This window comes from Myotis daubentonii, chromosome 20, assembly GCF_963259705.1.
Source record: "Myotis daubentonii chromosome 20, mMyoDau2.1, whole genome shotgun sequence".
Lineage (NCBI taxonomy): Eukaryota > Metazoa > Chordata > Mammalia > Chiroptera > Vespertilionidae > Myotis > Myotis daubentonii.
The window spans coordinates 7,836,658-7,852,167 of NC_081859.1; the positions used below are offsets into that span (position 1 = coordinate 7,836,658).

The 15,510-nt window shown below is 43.0% G+C and overlaps 1 protein-coding gene across 2 annotated transcripts in view; it reads left to right on the forward strand.

The window, feature by feature from the left end:
* The first annotated feature begins 3,663 nt into the window (after window positions 1-3,663).
* Window positions 3,664-15,510, forward strand: part of EPRS1 (glutamyl-prolyl-tRNA synthetase 1) — a 45,045-nt gene continuing 33,198 nt past the window's right edge. The window contains exons 1-7 of one of the 2 annotated variants that reach the window (XM_059677425.1): window positions 3,664-3,848; window positions 6,664-6,748; window positions 7,567-7,666; window positions 8,502-8,658; window positions 10,205-10,344; window positions 10,983-11,077; window positions 14,743-14,869. In XM_059677425.1, the coding sequence (XP_059533408.1) occupies window positions 3,803-3,848; window positions 6,664-6,748; window positions 7,567-7,666; window positions 8,502-8,658; window positions 10,205-10,344; window positions 10,983-11,077; window positions 14,743-14,869 (750 nt within the window). In that variant the 5' untranslated portion in view covers window positions 3,664-3,802. Of the gene's footprint in view, window positions 3,849-6,663; window positions 6,749-7,566; window positions 7,667-8,501; window positions 8,659-10,204; window positions 10,345-10,982; window positions 11,078-14,742; window positions 14,870-15,510 lie in introns of those variants that run through there. The other variant, XM_059677426.1, reaches the window with a different exon arrangement.

Here is a 15,510-nt window from a genome sequence, read left to right on the forward strand (position 1 = left end):
TAGATAACTGGAGAATGGGGAACTCTGGGGATTTGTTGTTTACAATCTTGACGTGAGTCGACACTTTACTGTAGCTGTAAAGAGCTACTGTGGTGCATTAATGGCCCTGTAATGGGCAACATTAAGAGGGTGCTTCTGCCAGCACTCAGCCCTCATCAGGCCACACCCGGAACATTTTGCTTAGCTCTGAGTATCACATTTTAAAAGGCACATTGACTAGCAGGAGTGTATCTGGAAAAGGGCAGCTGGAATAGATTAAAACTATCATTTGAAGGATTGTTGAATGGACTGGAGACATCTGACCTAGGGAGCAAGAGCATGGGGGACAGGACAGCCTTTGACATATGAGAGTGTCAGGTGCGGGGCCCCCGGCCTGTTCAGTGGGCAGAGGTAAGGAAAAGCATTCCTAGATGTGTAGTAATAGGTGTTTAGAAACATTGGGTCTTGTCTTGGGCAGCATAACGTTCCTCAGCACCTTCTAGAACAGCGGTTCTCAACCTTTGGGTCGCGACCCCTTTGGGGGTCGAATGACCCTTTCACAGGGGTCGCCTAAGACCATTGGAAAACTCATCTATAATTACATATTGTTTTTGTGATTAATCACTATGCTTTCATTATGTTCAATTTGTAACAATGAAAATACATCCTGCATATCAGATATTTACATGACGATTCATAACAGTAGCAAAATTACAGTGATGAAGTAGCAATGAAAATAATGTTATGGTTGGGGGTCACCATCACATGAGGAACTGTATTAAAGGGTCGCGGCATTAGGAAGGTTGAGAACCACTGTTCTAGAAGGTGTTTTAAAAGAGACTATTTGGTTATTCACTTGTTGAATAATTGATTCCACGATTCTCTGTATCCCTAGTGCATTATATGGTAGAAGACACTCAGTATGATGTCTAAGATAAGGTTTTTCAGCAAACAAGAACTTTGAGAATTAGCAGGGTGTGCAGAAGAAAAATCAAGTGCCACGAGGGAGGGAGAAAGACGGAGTTTCGTGTGCACAGAATGACCTAGAGAACTTCATAAAATTAGATTATGGATCCCATCCCTAGAGATTCTGATAGGAAGGTAAGGGGGAGGGGGGCGAGTTTTGTTCTGATGCAGGCACTTTATCTACTCTAGAGGCTGGCTATAATGAGGCAGCCACCTTTGATGGTGGGTTGGGACAGAAAGAAATAACTCCTCTATAGCTGCATTAAGTCCCATAGTTAAGCAGGACTATAGTATAAAACAGGGGTGTCTTTAGGAGGTTAAGAGAAAGTGGGGGTGGTGATGAGGTTGAGATGATTTTTGCAATCAATCCTCAGCCCCTTGAGCTTGATGACCAGCCCCTGAAGTGTGTGTGGTCACACACACACACACACACACACACACACACACACACACACACACACATACACACACACACTAGTAACTGAGGACTTAAGAGCTGGAAACAGATGACCCTCTGAAAGGCTAAGGCAGTTCAGGCAAACAACGCCAAGACAAATTGGGACAGGGGCTTTTAGTAGTAATGCCTTTTATCAATAAGTCCTATCTTTAAATTTTTTTTTTCATTTTTCAATTACAGATTACATTTATTATTTTGTGTTAGTTTCAGATATACAGCAAAGTAGTTAGACAATCCCCCTGATATTTCCAGTATCGAACTGGCACCATACATAATTATTACCATATTATTGACTATATTCCTTATTCTGTTTAATCCCCATGACTATTTTGTAGCTATCATTCTGTACTTCTTTACGCTTTCACTTTTTTTCACCCAGTCCAGTAAATCCTTTCTTTATAACTAGTACTTTCAAGTACGAAAAGAACTATTAAAATACATTCTCCTTTTGAACAAAAAATGGAGGAAACATAAGTTCCTGCATCCACAGTGTCACTACAGCTGTGGGCTTGGTGTGTGCGCCCAGGACTTGTTCTGTGTTTACATACACACAGTGGGTCCAGGCTGCCTGTCGCTACTTGAGCCAATTCAGCAGAGACAGGGTTGAATCATATCTGAGCATTTATTCCAATAACGCCAGCAGCATGGGAAAGCAGCAGGTCATCCACAGAAATCTGCCCTGCAGTCCCCTGTAAGCCAGCTGCATGTATAGGATAGGACAAGGATTGTTATAGAAGACCGGAGAAAAACCAAGCAACGCTTAGAGAAATGGAGTTACATAGATTTATTACACTGGCAGACTCAGAGGAGGTTGCCTCTCAAATTCTGAGCCAACCAATATGGTGGAAACCCCTTTTTTATCCCCTTTTGGTGTCTTTGACCCCCAAATATGGAATGGGACTTCTGGACCTTTCACGGGCTTTGCAAAAAGCCCCAGGTGTTGGGGGTCTTGAGACCATACCTAAGGGCCTGGCCTGGTGCCAGGCCCTGATAACCCCCCTCTGGGGCTGTGTCATGGTTTACGGTCTCTGTGAAAGGTGAGCATTTAGGTAATAGGTCTTGCAAGACCAGTTTGTGGAGAAAGGGGCAATGACTTAATTATAGGTTATCAAGAATATTAACCTGGGCTTGCTGGCACGGATTCAGATTGCTAGTCCCCCCCCCCCCCCCCGCCAAAAAAAATATCAGGGTTACATTGGAATCAGCCTTTTAGACTTCTCAAGATTACATGGGGCCCTAGCTGGTTTGGCTCAGTGGATAGAGCATGGCCTGTGGACTGAAGGGTCCTGGGTTTGACTCCAGCCAAGGGCATGTTCCCGGGTTGCGGGTTTGATCCCCAGTAGGGGGCATGCAGGAGGCAACCGATCAATGATTCTCTCATTGATGTTTCTCTCTCTCTCTCATTCCCCTTTCCTCTGTGAAGTCAATAAAGAAATATATTTTTTTTAAAAAAATTACATGGGGGAGTAGGGATTACAGGCTTGGAGAGGTAGGCAATGCAGGCTGGTGTGGGACTCCATTGTTTGGGCAACAAGGTTGTTCATCTTTCCATGATAATAGGCGGTTCTTGAATGAGAATGGACCATATTCCAAGGTTGACTCCCAGGTCCAAGGGTGACTCCTAGGTTCAAGGTGACTCCCTGGTCCCAGGAGCGGACAACCCCCAGCCAGATTAGAATGCCCTTTTTAAAAAATATATATTTTTATTGATTTCAGAAAGGAAGGGAGAGGGAGAGAGACAGAAACATCAATGATGGGAGAGAATCATTGATCGGCTGCCTCCTGCACGCCCCATACTGGGGACTGAGCCCACAAGCCAGGCATGTACCCTGACCGGGAATCGAACCATGATCTCCTGGTTCACAGGTCAACGCTCAACCGCCCCGCCACACCAGCCCGGCATAGAATGCCCTTTAACCAGCACAAGGCAATCATGGCAACAGAGCATGATTAATATTTCCCGTAACCACAGCTAGTCCTCAATATTCTATTTTTTTGTTCCTGACACTCAGGACAACAAACAACACCATTTGTTTATTTCGCGTTGTACTTCAGGTGAACTTGGCCTCGCCACCTGCTTTCCGTGCTTTACGAGGTGTCGTAAACGCCGTGGCTGCAGCGTCTTTCCCATGGCAACCAGAAAGGCCACGTAGGCCGTGGGGTCCCTAGATGCGGGGGGCGGGGCGGGGGAAGGGGTTGCTGGACGCAGAGGGCGCGCGGCGATGACGTCAGCAGCGGGCGCCAAGCCCCGGCGGCCACGGCGCAGGGGCGGGGCGAGAGCTGCGGCTGCGTCAGGCGTGCGGCGCATACCTTGCGGCTTCTCCCTTTCGGCGCGTCCGTCCCGGGTGGACTCGGCAGCCAGGCCGGCGCAGGAACAGGTGCACCCGCAGACCCACGGCGATGGCGACGCTGTGTCTGACCGTGAATTCGGGGGACCCTCCTCTGGGTAAGGCCCGCGGCCCGGGCCGGGGCAGGTTGCATCAGCCGGAGAGGGTGCGGGGCGGGAAGGTCGCCGCGCCTGGCTGCGCCGTGGGGATCCCGGTCCCGGAGGCCCGGCCTCCCCCCTCGCCCCCCCCAACAAACACCCCTGAACTCGAAGTCGGCTCCGCGCCCCTCCTCTGTCCCCCGGCGGGTGCATCTGCTCCTGACGCCAGTTTTCTGGGGCGCGGAGGGAGGGAGGCGCGGGGCGAGCCGGTCGGCGGGACGACGCGGGGCTCAGCCCGGGACCTGCCCTCGGCCGGAGGGACCGCTTCCGGCCGCCTCCCCTCCCCTCCCTCTTGGAAGTGGTTTCCCTGGAGAACCGAGAGCTGCTCGTAGGGATAACATTTCAGAACTTCAAACCCCATTATCCCCCCCCCCCCTTTTCTTAGACTTTCCCCCCGTGAGTCTCTGTCGTCTCTCCTTTCCTCGCTTCCTCCAGAAAAGCGCCTCAGTCCACCGGCTTTGGCTTTTCTTGCCTCTGCGTTGGGTTCAAAGGGGCCGAGGCAGACGGTCACAGCGGCATTTACAGTTTCCACGGAGGCTGCCTGTATTTCTCATTGGAGGCGCCGGGGTCATGGCCGCAGCACCCCAGCGCACGGCGTGGGCTGGCGGGCTGCTTGGCTCGGCGCCCTGCGGGTGGAGGGAATGCCAGGAGCTGTCATCTTCCCGATGCGCCTTAGGCTCAGGGTGGAACTGCAATTGTCAGGGTGGAACTGCAATTGTCAGCGTGGCCGAGGTTATTGTGGCGAGCGAGCTTAGAATTTCTGCTTTTTTTTTTTATCATCACTTTGGGAAAGTTGCACGAAATAATTTAGCTTATTGACCTCGTATTTGTGTGTGTGTGTGTATGTATGTGTGTGTGTATATATATATATATATATATATATATATATATATATATATATATATATAAAACTTGACTTCAGAGAGGAAGGGAGAGGGAGGGAGAGATGGAAGCATCAGTGATCAGCTGCCTCCTGCACACCCCCTATTGGGGATCGAGCCAGAAACCGGACATATGCCCTTGACCCGGAATCGAACCCGGGACCCTGAAGTCCGCAGGCCCACATCCTGTCCACTGAGCCAAACCAGCTAGGGCTGACCTCGTATTTGTTAATGCCTATAGATAGTATAGACCCGTGGTCGGCAAACTGCGGCTCCCGAGCCACATGGGGCTCTTTGGCCCCTTGAGTGTGGCTCTTCCTAAGCCTTAGGAGTACTCTAATTAAGTTAATAACAGTGTACCTACCTATATAGTTTAAGTTTAAAAAACTTCGCTCTCAAAAGAAATTTCAATCGTCGTACTGTTGATATTTGGCTCTGTTGACTAATGAGTTTGCCGAACACTGGTATAGACACATGGGCACTTTGCTAATGTTTGAGAAGCCCAGATCTTTTTAAAAACCTTATAATAATAAAAGGGTAATATGCTAATTAGACTGGACGTCCTTCTGGACAACCTTCCGGATGAAGCCTGGGTCCCAGGTGCCGGTCAGAGGAAAGCCCGGGTCCTGGGTGCTGTGGGAAGGCAGGCCTACTCTTGCACGAATTTTGTGCATCAGGCTCTAGTATATACATATATTTTTATTGATTTCAGAGAGGAAGGGGGGGGGGTAGAAACATCAACGATGAGAGAGAGTCATTGATCAGCTGCCTCCTGCATATCTCCCACTGGGGATCGAGCCCGAAACCCTGGCATATGCCCTGACCCCGAATCTAACCGGGACCTCCTGGTTCCTCCACCATTGGGTCACACCGGCCGGGCCAGATCTTTGGATGCAGTTGGCCACAAAGGGCTAACGAAGGACGCCTTACATTTTCTCCTTTGGTGGTGGTCTGAGTGTAACTGTAACAAAAACCACAATTGAGAAGCTATTTTAAACATTCCTTTTAAAGATGCTATTGTTTTAGCCTATTGGTTCCAGTAATGATGGGCTAACCTCACACAAATCAGTGCGCTCCGAAAGAAAGGGGTTTGATCCCCGAGCTGAAAAGCACTGGGCCGTGTGGCCTCACGGGTGAGGACAAAGACCTTGGTTCCTGGGGACCCCAGTCCAGTCCTGGCCACCACTCGCTCGTGGTGGGAGCATGGCAAGTCCCTTGTTTGGCTTCCCCCACAGTTTCCGTGAGGAAGGAGGAATGCTGTCTTCCACATGGGGTTGGTTGCCAGAACAAAGGGGCAAAGGATGAATGAACCAATTTAGTAAACTTTCATATGTGTGGAGAGGCAGAGGACACCGTGTTTTAGATTTTGGATTCTGGACTGCCTTAGACCTGCATTCAAATACAACAGCCCACTATTTAGTCAAGGACTTTGGGCTAGAACTCCTGCAAGCCTCAGTTTGCTCTCCTGTAAAATGGAGATAAAGGTGTCTATCTCTTAAGGTTGCTGCAAAGATTAAACATTTTAAAGTCTATAAAACATTTAGCACAGTGCCTACCGCATAGTAATCACTCAAATACTGTTAACAATAGCTTTTCTATAAAGCACTATTCCAATTTTTTCTTGCCTCCTGAAGGAGGGAAAGATTAGTTGCAGGGTCCCTAACTGGAAGTTGAGCATCTTCGAAGGCAGTTGGACTGTGCCAGGGAATGGTTTCTGATTTTCCCCCCTCCAAAACCAGAAGACTAGTACTTTCTGTTCATAGACTCCTGGGGGAAAAGCTTACCCTTTGCGAGACTTAATATTGGTGTGGTAAGTCATCCTTAATTGCTTTATGATTCAGGTTTTAAACACTACAGATTTATGAGGAGAAATCTTTTCATCTTGTTCTTCTTAGGTGCTTTGCTGGCGGTAGAACATGTGAAAGACAACGTCAGCATTTTTGTGGAAGAAGGGAAAGAGAATGTTCTTCGTGTGTCTGAGTAAGTGCTTTTATAGCTTTGTTTTCAGCACTCAGCAGCATTTCAAAAACGTTCAGGATTAAATGTTGTAGGCTTGTTTTACTTGCTAATGGGTAGATAGTCCCTAGAAAGAAGAATGCTTTTCTTCATTCTAAAAGAACTCTGTTTAGAGACTTATATTTGTAATCTGTTTGAAAGAAAGTAAAAATATACAGAAAGATATATATATGTATATTGATTTTATTTTTTTAAAAATCATTGTTGAAAGTATATATAAGGATTTTAAATTCAATTATAATTTACTCAGGTGGGAGATTGTAAGAATTTAAAGTCAGTGGTAATAAATAAATTTAGTAAGAATTATTTTATTATCTCTTCTCATCTTATTTTCTTTATGATTTTGGGTCTTTTAAAATACTTCTTAAAAAACAATTTTGATGGGGTTTGATCCTCTATCTTTACCTGGAAGTTGATAAAACTAGCTTCTCTCTGAGAATATATCCTTGGCTTTGGTGCTTTGATTTATTTTAAACCAGTTATTCTCAATATCCCAATTATATTTTCATATTTGCACCACTGAATAGACATATAGAAACTACTAGGAGGAGGATGCATCATATAGATAGTCTACTCTGGGGCCAGTTGTTAGATTTAGCTGAACTTTGCAGAACAAATTGGAATTTGATAGAAACAGTAAAGGACAAATCACATTTTTTTTTGGCTGTAGTAGAAAACACATGGTACATAGGAGATTTCTACCTTTATATTTCTTCATAAGTCTCACGAGTCTCACTAATTTGCTAGAGCCAGTAATATTTTACCTCATGCTTCTGTTCTAGAAATGTGGTCTTCACGGACATAAACTCCATCCTTCGCTACTTGGCTAGAGCGGCCATGACCGCCAGGCTGTACGGCTCTAACCTGATGGAACACACCGAGGTACAGAATGAGCATCTGGGTGTGATGAGTTTGATTTATCCTTCTGATCTTTTGAGAACTTCATTTTCTTGTTGGCTTGTGTACTGTTACTCTGTTTAAGGATATTGACAGTGTCAGTCGTAGGCCAAGTTAAGGAATTCTGAGCCCATTTTTATTTTCAGAAGAAAAAAAACCTCTTAGCTCCTAGCTTGGAACTTTTAATCCCAAAGTTGGGTCATTGAGTGCTTTCTTCCTCTTCCTAGATTCCTAGAATTCTGTATCTGGATGTGGCCATATTAATCATATTATGCAATCCCCTTACTTTACAGATGAGGAACAGGCCTAGAAAAGTTGAAGTTAAGTTTCCCCAGGGTCACACACGTAGGTTGGACCCCATTCTCCTTTCTAAGTATATACCTCATTAATTACAGTAATGCCTTTTTTTTTCCTGTTTGTATTCAGCTCTAACTTTTCTAATGCTTATAAAATCCAGAATACAAAGAATAGTTGCCAAGTGTTTACTTTTAACCCTGCAAGTGGATGAGTCTGTTTCATCTGGCTACCACCTATTGGGTTCAATCAGTTGGTTATTCTTTCCAGCTGCCAGTTCTCCTATCTTTTTCTTTTTCTTCCCTGAAAGTGCCCCTTAATGTCCTGCAGAAAAAATAGCACAGAAAAATAACCACAAAATGTGTTTGTAAACGCCAGTTTAGATCCCAGGCAATTAGAATTAAATCCACATAATGGTAAATTCTATCACTTAAAAGAAAGGCATGGTTCTGACTGAGGTTGTTTGTTTGTTTGCTTGTTTTTATTAAAATCTAAATTCGAGGATGCATTTCTTTTATGTTCACAGATTGATCACTGGTTGGAGTTTAGTGCCACAAAATTGTCTTCATGTAATTTGTTCCCTTCTGCCATCAATGAGCTCAACCATTGCCTGTCTCTGAGGACATACTTGGTTGGAAACTCGTTGAGCTTAGCTGACTTGTGTGTTTGGGCCACCCTGAAAGGTATCAATATTTCGCCTTGAAGAATGTTGTGTTTTAATGATTTAACGTTTTGCTGGATAAGAAGTACACGTGCTTCCCTGTATTTGAATAAACATCCATTTATCTGTCCGTCGGCAGATACTTAGGACTTACAAAGAAATGACCAGCCCAGCTGTTTTATCCCTGTCCAGTTACAGGCTTCCATATTGGTGCCCCGGGGTCACCTCTCTCACTGCCTCCGATCCCCTCTTGCCTTTGGAGTTGGCCTTGTTCCTGCTAAGGATGCCTCATCCCATTGACGCTAGGCCTCTCCTGTCTCAGCCATTACTTCACTCCGGGCACTGCTGTCTAATCGCTCAGTAGGCGTGTGAGTGAGGGGTGAGCTGGAGCTGTCCCTCTCCGAGGTCACGCCTTCTGTCTTCTGTGACTAGTTGCAACGGATAAGGATGTAGGATTGAAGAGCGGTGCAAAGGGGACCTGAATTTTGTTAATTTACTTTCTGTAAAAACATGTCTGAAGGAAATATGCCATAGTATTTATTCTTTAAATTTGGGTTATGTGGGGTTTTAAAAATATTTTCTATACATTTTTGTGGCTTAAACTCTTCAAATTAAATTGTCTAACAATTTAACTGAAGGCCTTTTCTAGTTAGACCTTTTCTTCTGTAGGTTTGTCATGACATTTTTGTCTATATTGATTTTTTACTTAATGTTTATGAAAGAAATATACCTTAAGGATATAACTTTGTGATGTTAAAGTTAAACAAATTTCCTTCAATACCTGTTTTTAATATATCTGAAGGAATGAGCTGCTTTTTGATCTTAATTTTTTTTTTTTTTGATCTCTAGTTGACTTCCTTAAAGCTTTTCCTTAATTATGAAATGTAGCAATGGCCTTTCAGTGGGCATGAGGCAGTGGTGAGGGCACGGTTTACTATTTATTTCAGTGAATTGAATTGAAAACATTTTTCTGTTAGGAAAGGTGGGAGGGGAAGGGCGAGAGAGACAGACGGACAGATTGCCTCCTGCATGCGCAAGGACAGTATGTGACCTTGACCGGCATCGAACCCCTGACGCTTCATTCCATGGACTGATGCTCTAACCACCAAGCCAACTGCTCAGGGCCTGAAAAAGTATTTTTAATTAACTTCTGTGAATTCTGTAAAGTGTATTTAAGTTTTGGAAAACATTTCTTTGTATACCCTGATTTCATTCATTATAGAAGCACAGCTCTGAGCCATTTTCTTTCCTTTTTTTTTGTTTTTTAATATATTTTATTGATTTTTTACAGAGAGAAAGGGAGAGAGATAGAGAGTTAGAAACATAGATGAGAGAGAAACATTGATCAGCTGCCTCCTGCACATCTCCCACTGAAGATGTGCCCGCAACCCAGGTACATGCTCTTGACCGGAATCGAACCTGGGACCCTTCAGTCCTCAGGCCGACGCTCTATCCACTGAGCCAAACCGGTTTCGGCCCATTTTCTTTCCTTAAATTAATGCCGACTAGAGCTTTGCTTTTGAAGTTGCAGGCTTACTGAGTGATGTTAAAATTATGTTTGCTCACAGGAAATGTGGCCTGGCAGGAGCAGCTGCAGCAGAACAGAGCTCCGGTTCATGTAAAGCGCTGGTTTGGCTTTCTTGAAGCCCAGCAGGCCTTCCAGTCAGTGGGTACCAAGTGGAATGTTTCAGCCACCAAAGCTAAAGGGGTAAGCCTGTTTAAACTGTATAATGCTGACGTCTTTGTCTGTCAGAGACCCCACATCTGAAAAGAAAGTTCTCCCTAGTCATAGTTCATTTTCTTTTCCTGAATAAAAAAGGTCTGGGACGAACCTGCCATTGTAAGTCTTGGCTGGCCTCTGCAGCCGGTTAACTACATACAGCCATCATCTACATAATTCTAGGCCTAAACGATGATCATCTAGTGCAGGGGTCCTCAAACTTTTTAAACAGGGGGCCAGTTCACTGTCCCTCAGACCGTTGGAGGGCCAGACTATAGTTTAAAAAAAAACTATGAACAAATTCACATGCACACTGCACATATCTTATTTTGAAGTAAAAAAACAAAACGGGAACAAATACAATATTTGTATTTGCATGTGGCCCGCGGGGCCGTAGTTTGAAGACCCCTGATCTAGTGTGTGTCCCTCAGGAATTTCAAACTCCAAGTTACTTTTAGGTGTACCATCTTTTCTTCCTCCCAGATCTCGATCTCTGGTTTTTGAACCACTGACCATCGAGTGCTGGGCTTCTGCAGAGCCTTTATGTCATTTCTGGGGGGTATTTGTTGAATTAATATATTCCTAAACATTTAACCAAAGACTATTTTGTTGTTGTTTGTTTTCAGGCACCTCAGAAAAAGCCAGATGTTGGGAAGTTTGTTGAGCTCCCAGGTGCTGAGATGGGAAAGGTTACTGTCAGATTTCCTCCAGAGGCTAGTGGGTAAGAAAATAAAACTTAAAATTATAATAGTGGAAAATCTTTAGCTAGTTCTAAAATATTTTTAATATTAATAGGTTAATATGGAAGAAAATAAGATTTTAATTGTGGGAGTTAAAATTTTAATCGTTTTTAAATTATTGACAGTTAATGTATTAAATTTATAGTTTTAGTTTATTAATTCCAGGAGAGAAACAGTGTTTGTGCTTTACCCCAGGCAGAATTATAATTATGATAGAAAAATCTCCATTAAGTAGAAAGGCTTCAGTTTTACTTACATTTTGAGATTTTTAGGTTTTCATTTAATAAGGGCTTAGATTTGTGTCATTAGTAGTAGAAGTGATGGTAGAATTATTTTCAGCTACTTTTTCCTCAAGTAAAGGAAGGGGCGGGTCCTAAAAATTATTAACGGGTTTCCCCACCCTTTTCACTCTCGGTGCCCACAGACAATAGTTAAGAGGTTGCTAGCTCATTAGGAAAAAGACTTGTGGCTGCAGGTCAGTAGCCTGGGGCTGCTTCAGGCCGTGCCCAGCATCCCCAAGACTGGGGGAGTCTTGGCTTTCGCACACCTGTCAGCCTCCTGGAGCACAGGAGACAGGCTTTATAACAGAGCCCCCCAAAGAATTTTTTTTTTTCAAATATACTTTATTGATTTTTTTTTTTACAGAGAGAAAGGGAGAGAGATAGACAGTTACAAACATCGATGAGAGAGAAACATCGATCAGCCGCCTCCTGCACACTCCCCACTGGGGATGTGCCCGCAACCAAGGCAAATGCCCTTGACCGGAATCGAACCCGGGACCCTTCAGTCCTCAGGCCGACGCTCTATCCACTGAGCCAAACCGGTCAGGCTCCCCCAAAGAATTTTATTTAATTTCAGGTTTTGTATTGTGTGACGAATGGAATGTGTAGACAATAGAAAGTGGCAGATACACAGCTTTTTAGACATCCATTCTTTTTTTTTTTTTAATATATTTTATTGATTTTTGACAGAGAGGAAGGGAGAGGGATAGAGAGTTAGAAACATGGATGAGAGAGAAACATCGATCAGCTGCCTCCTGCACACTCCCCACTGGGGATGTGCCCGCAACCAAGGTATATGCCCTTGACCGGAATCAAACCTGGGACCCTTGAGTCCACAGGCTGACGCTCTATCCACTGAGCCAAACCAGTTAGGGCCAGCCATCCATTCTTGATAGTTCTTCACAAACTATTTCATAAGCGCCATTAACAGCAAAGCCAGTTTTAGCATTCCCGGTTTTCTGTCTGTTTTCTAAGTTTGCTGATTTAGATGGTGAAATAATGAATGGGTAGAAGAGATGAAAGAGAAATAATCATTCTGGAAAATTCACAGACTAAATCATTAAGTGATTGATTGGTCGACTGGGTGGAATCGGTCACCAATAATACCTGTCTTGAATGGTTTAATTCCCACGGAGTCTGCCCCGTCTTCTGCTCCTGTGTCCCTGGGGTGAGAGGTCATGGCTGTCCTGTTGGGTAGTGACTTCAGTGATTTGATAAAACCCACTTTCTTAGGAGTAGTTGTTGATAGCGATGCCATTTGAACAGTTGTCCTTTTTGAATCTTTATATTTTCTATCACTTGGAGTAACGAATTCCTCATTTGTTATAAAGTATGTCAATGTCAGAGCATGGTCTTATCTGAATACAGTTTTTGGATTTGGGAATATAATTCAATGTTTAGGTTTTCCATATTTTTTATCATATTTTCTTATATTGCTGAAGAATAATAATTATTATTTTTAAAAAATATATTTTATTGATTTTTTTTTACAGAGAGGAATGGAGAGGGTTAGAGAGTCAGAAACATGGGATGAGAGAGAAACATTGATCAGCTGCCTCCTGCACACCCCCTACTGGGGATGTGCCCACAACCGAGGTACATGCCCTTGACCGGAATCGAACCTGGGACCCTTGAGTCCGCAGGTGGACGCTCTATCCGCTGAGCCAAACCGGTGAGGGCAGGGCTAATTATTTTTTAATCACTTTTGGTCTTGCATGAAAGGCCAGAGGCTTGACTCACCCTTTATTCTTATTCTTATTAGCTAACATGATATATAACTATTTTGTGCAAATGTTACCGAGCACCTTACATACAGTAACTTATTTAATCCTGATGAGCCTGTGAGAAAGGCACTGCTAGTATCTCCATTTTACAAATGCTTTCCGAAGCTGATTCATACGACGGTTCGTAACTTGCCTGCTCAAACCTACACTGTCTGGCTCTAGAGTCCGTATGACTTAAAATTATATGCCTGTGTCTGTCACGTGTGGCAGGAGCCCAGTCCAGCATCGGTGCTAACAGCATGAGTCGTATTTTCTCCAGCTGAGCTAATACAGGTTGTCTCTTGGGAATGAATGTTTTACAGTCCTGTTAGCTTTCTTGAGGTTTGAATTATTAGAACTGCACACATTATTTCAGAGTCAGAAATACCTTCAAGTTTAAGATAATGGTTTGATTTTATCACTTCTCCTAAATTAATCCCTGTGTGTAATGCCTAACATATTAACTGCCAGATAGCAGGCAGTCAGTGATTATTAATCTTTTTTTCCTTAATAACGGGGGGTAACATGTTATGGGTTTAATGCTTTCAGTATTTCTGTTTGTTTCTTGAAATGCAGTTCTCTATGTTATTTTTAATGAACTTTTTATTTTAGAATAGTTCTAAATTTACAGGAATGTTGCTAAAAAAGTAAAAAGTTCCCATACACTCTGCACCTAGTTTTTGCCTAATGTTAATATCTTACATCACTATGGTACCTTTGCCACTACTAATGAGCCAGTATTGATATATTATTATCATCTAAACTCCATATCTTTTTTTAATTTTATCAGTTTTTTCCTAATGTTCTTTTTCTGTTCTAGAATATCATCTGGGCCCGCTTACAGCCCTTTATTTTATGCAGAAAGTTTTGAATAACCCTAAATGCATTGCATTGTACTTGTCTACCATTAACCTGTGCATATAAACTCTTAAAATGGAATCAATGATCTAGAATGTTATATGAATTTCTAAAAAGGGTTGATTTTAAAAATGATATAGGGACATACAGGGTACTGTATTTTTTTCTTCCTTGTTGATATTAACTAAGATCAGAGGTGTGTATGACATGAGGTGACCGTAGAACAGTGTGACTGCAGCTATCTTTATCAATTGAAACTAGTAAAAAGTAGTGAGAGCCGATTAAACTTCATGCTTCATGCCCTGTTTGCTGGCAGATAAATTATGTTTTTAACAGCAACAGTGTAGGCATTTCTTTTCACCCACTTCATTGATAGAAGAGGGTGTTGAGGTGTGTACCATTATCAACATTGCCTCTGATTCATTTTATATCTTATAATTGTCAGCTGCCCTTAGGAGCAGTAGTGTTTGCATAGACTGTGGTGTACAGAGTGAGACCTTAGTCCTGGATGAGACCCTTAGTGAAAGTCCTTTTGTAAATAACTTGGTGAGATTTTACATATGAGATTATTTCTTAAGATAAGTGTGGTAGTCTGTCTTTCTTCCTGCCAGGGTCAGATTTTCTATCCCAGTACTTTCCAACTAGAAGCAGTTTTGTTTAGTTCTCATCTCCTCAGAAAGGTTAAGTGTAACTCTTCAGTCAAGACGTGTTAATGAGTGTCTCTGTGAAATGTTTTTGTTTTAGTTACTTACACATTGGGCATGCCAAAGCTGCTCTTCTCAACCAGCACTACCAGGTTAACTTTAAAGGGAAACTGATCATGAGATTCGATGACACAAATCCTGAAAAAGAAAAGGAAGATTTTGAGAAGGTAATTAAAGGTGTAGTGATAACCCTTTGTCAGAAAAGTTATTTCAAATTAGACGGTGACCTGATACCTTCATGGTATGTGAGTTAAATAGAAACTTAATTCATGACACTAAATTAAGTTTGTTCTCATAGATGCTTTTTTCCTTCATCTGTGTATTCTGTGTCTCAGACCTAAGCCAATAAATACTGAGCTCCCATACCAAAACCTTCAATTTATTTGTTCTTCCTCGATTTTTGTAGAATTACCTAAATACTCCATTTTCTCATAAATACCAGTTTCTTAAATGAATGGGTAACTAGAGGCAGGTTTCCTTTCTGTCATATAATTTTAAGTTTATGGCTGAAACACACACCGACCACGTATTGGGGAATGGGAAGGTCTCCTCGCCTCTCATATCATCTTTACCCAGAAGCACTGCAAGGTGTGCAGAGAGGGCAAGTCATTGTCAGAACGGCCAATAGTAACCAGCTTTTCCAGAGTAAATGGAAAGCTCCCTCAGGAGGCCACTTTCTCAGCCGACCATTCAGAAGCTAGTAGAGCGAGTCTCTCTCTCTTTTTCTTTTCTTATCTAATACAACTTGCACAACCATTTCCAGGCTAAATAAGACTGACGGTGTGTTATTACATTTTGCCCAAATACA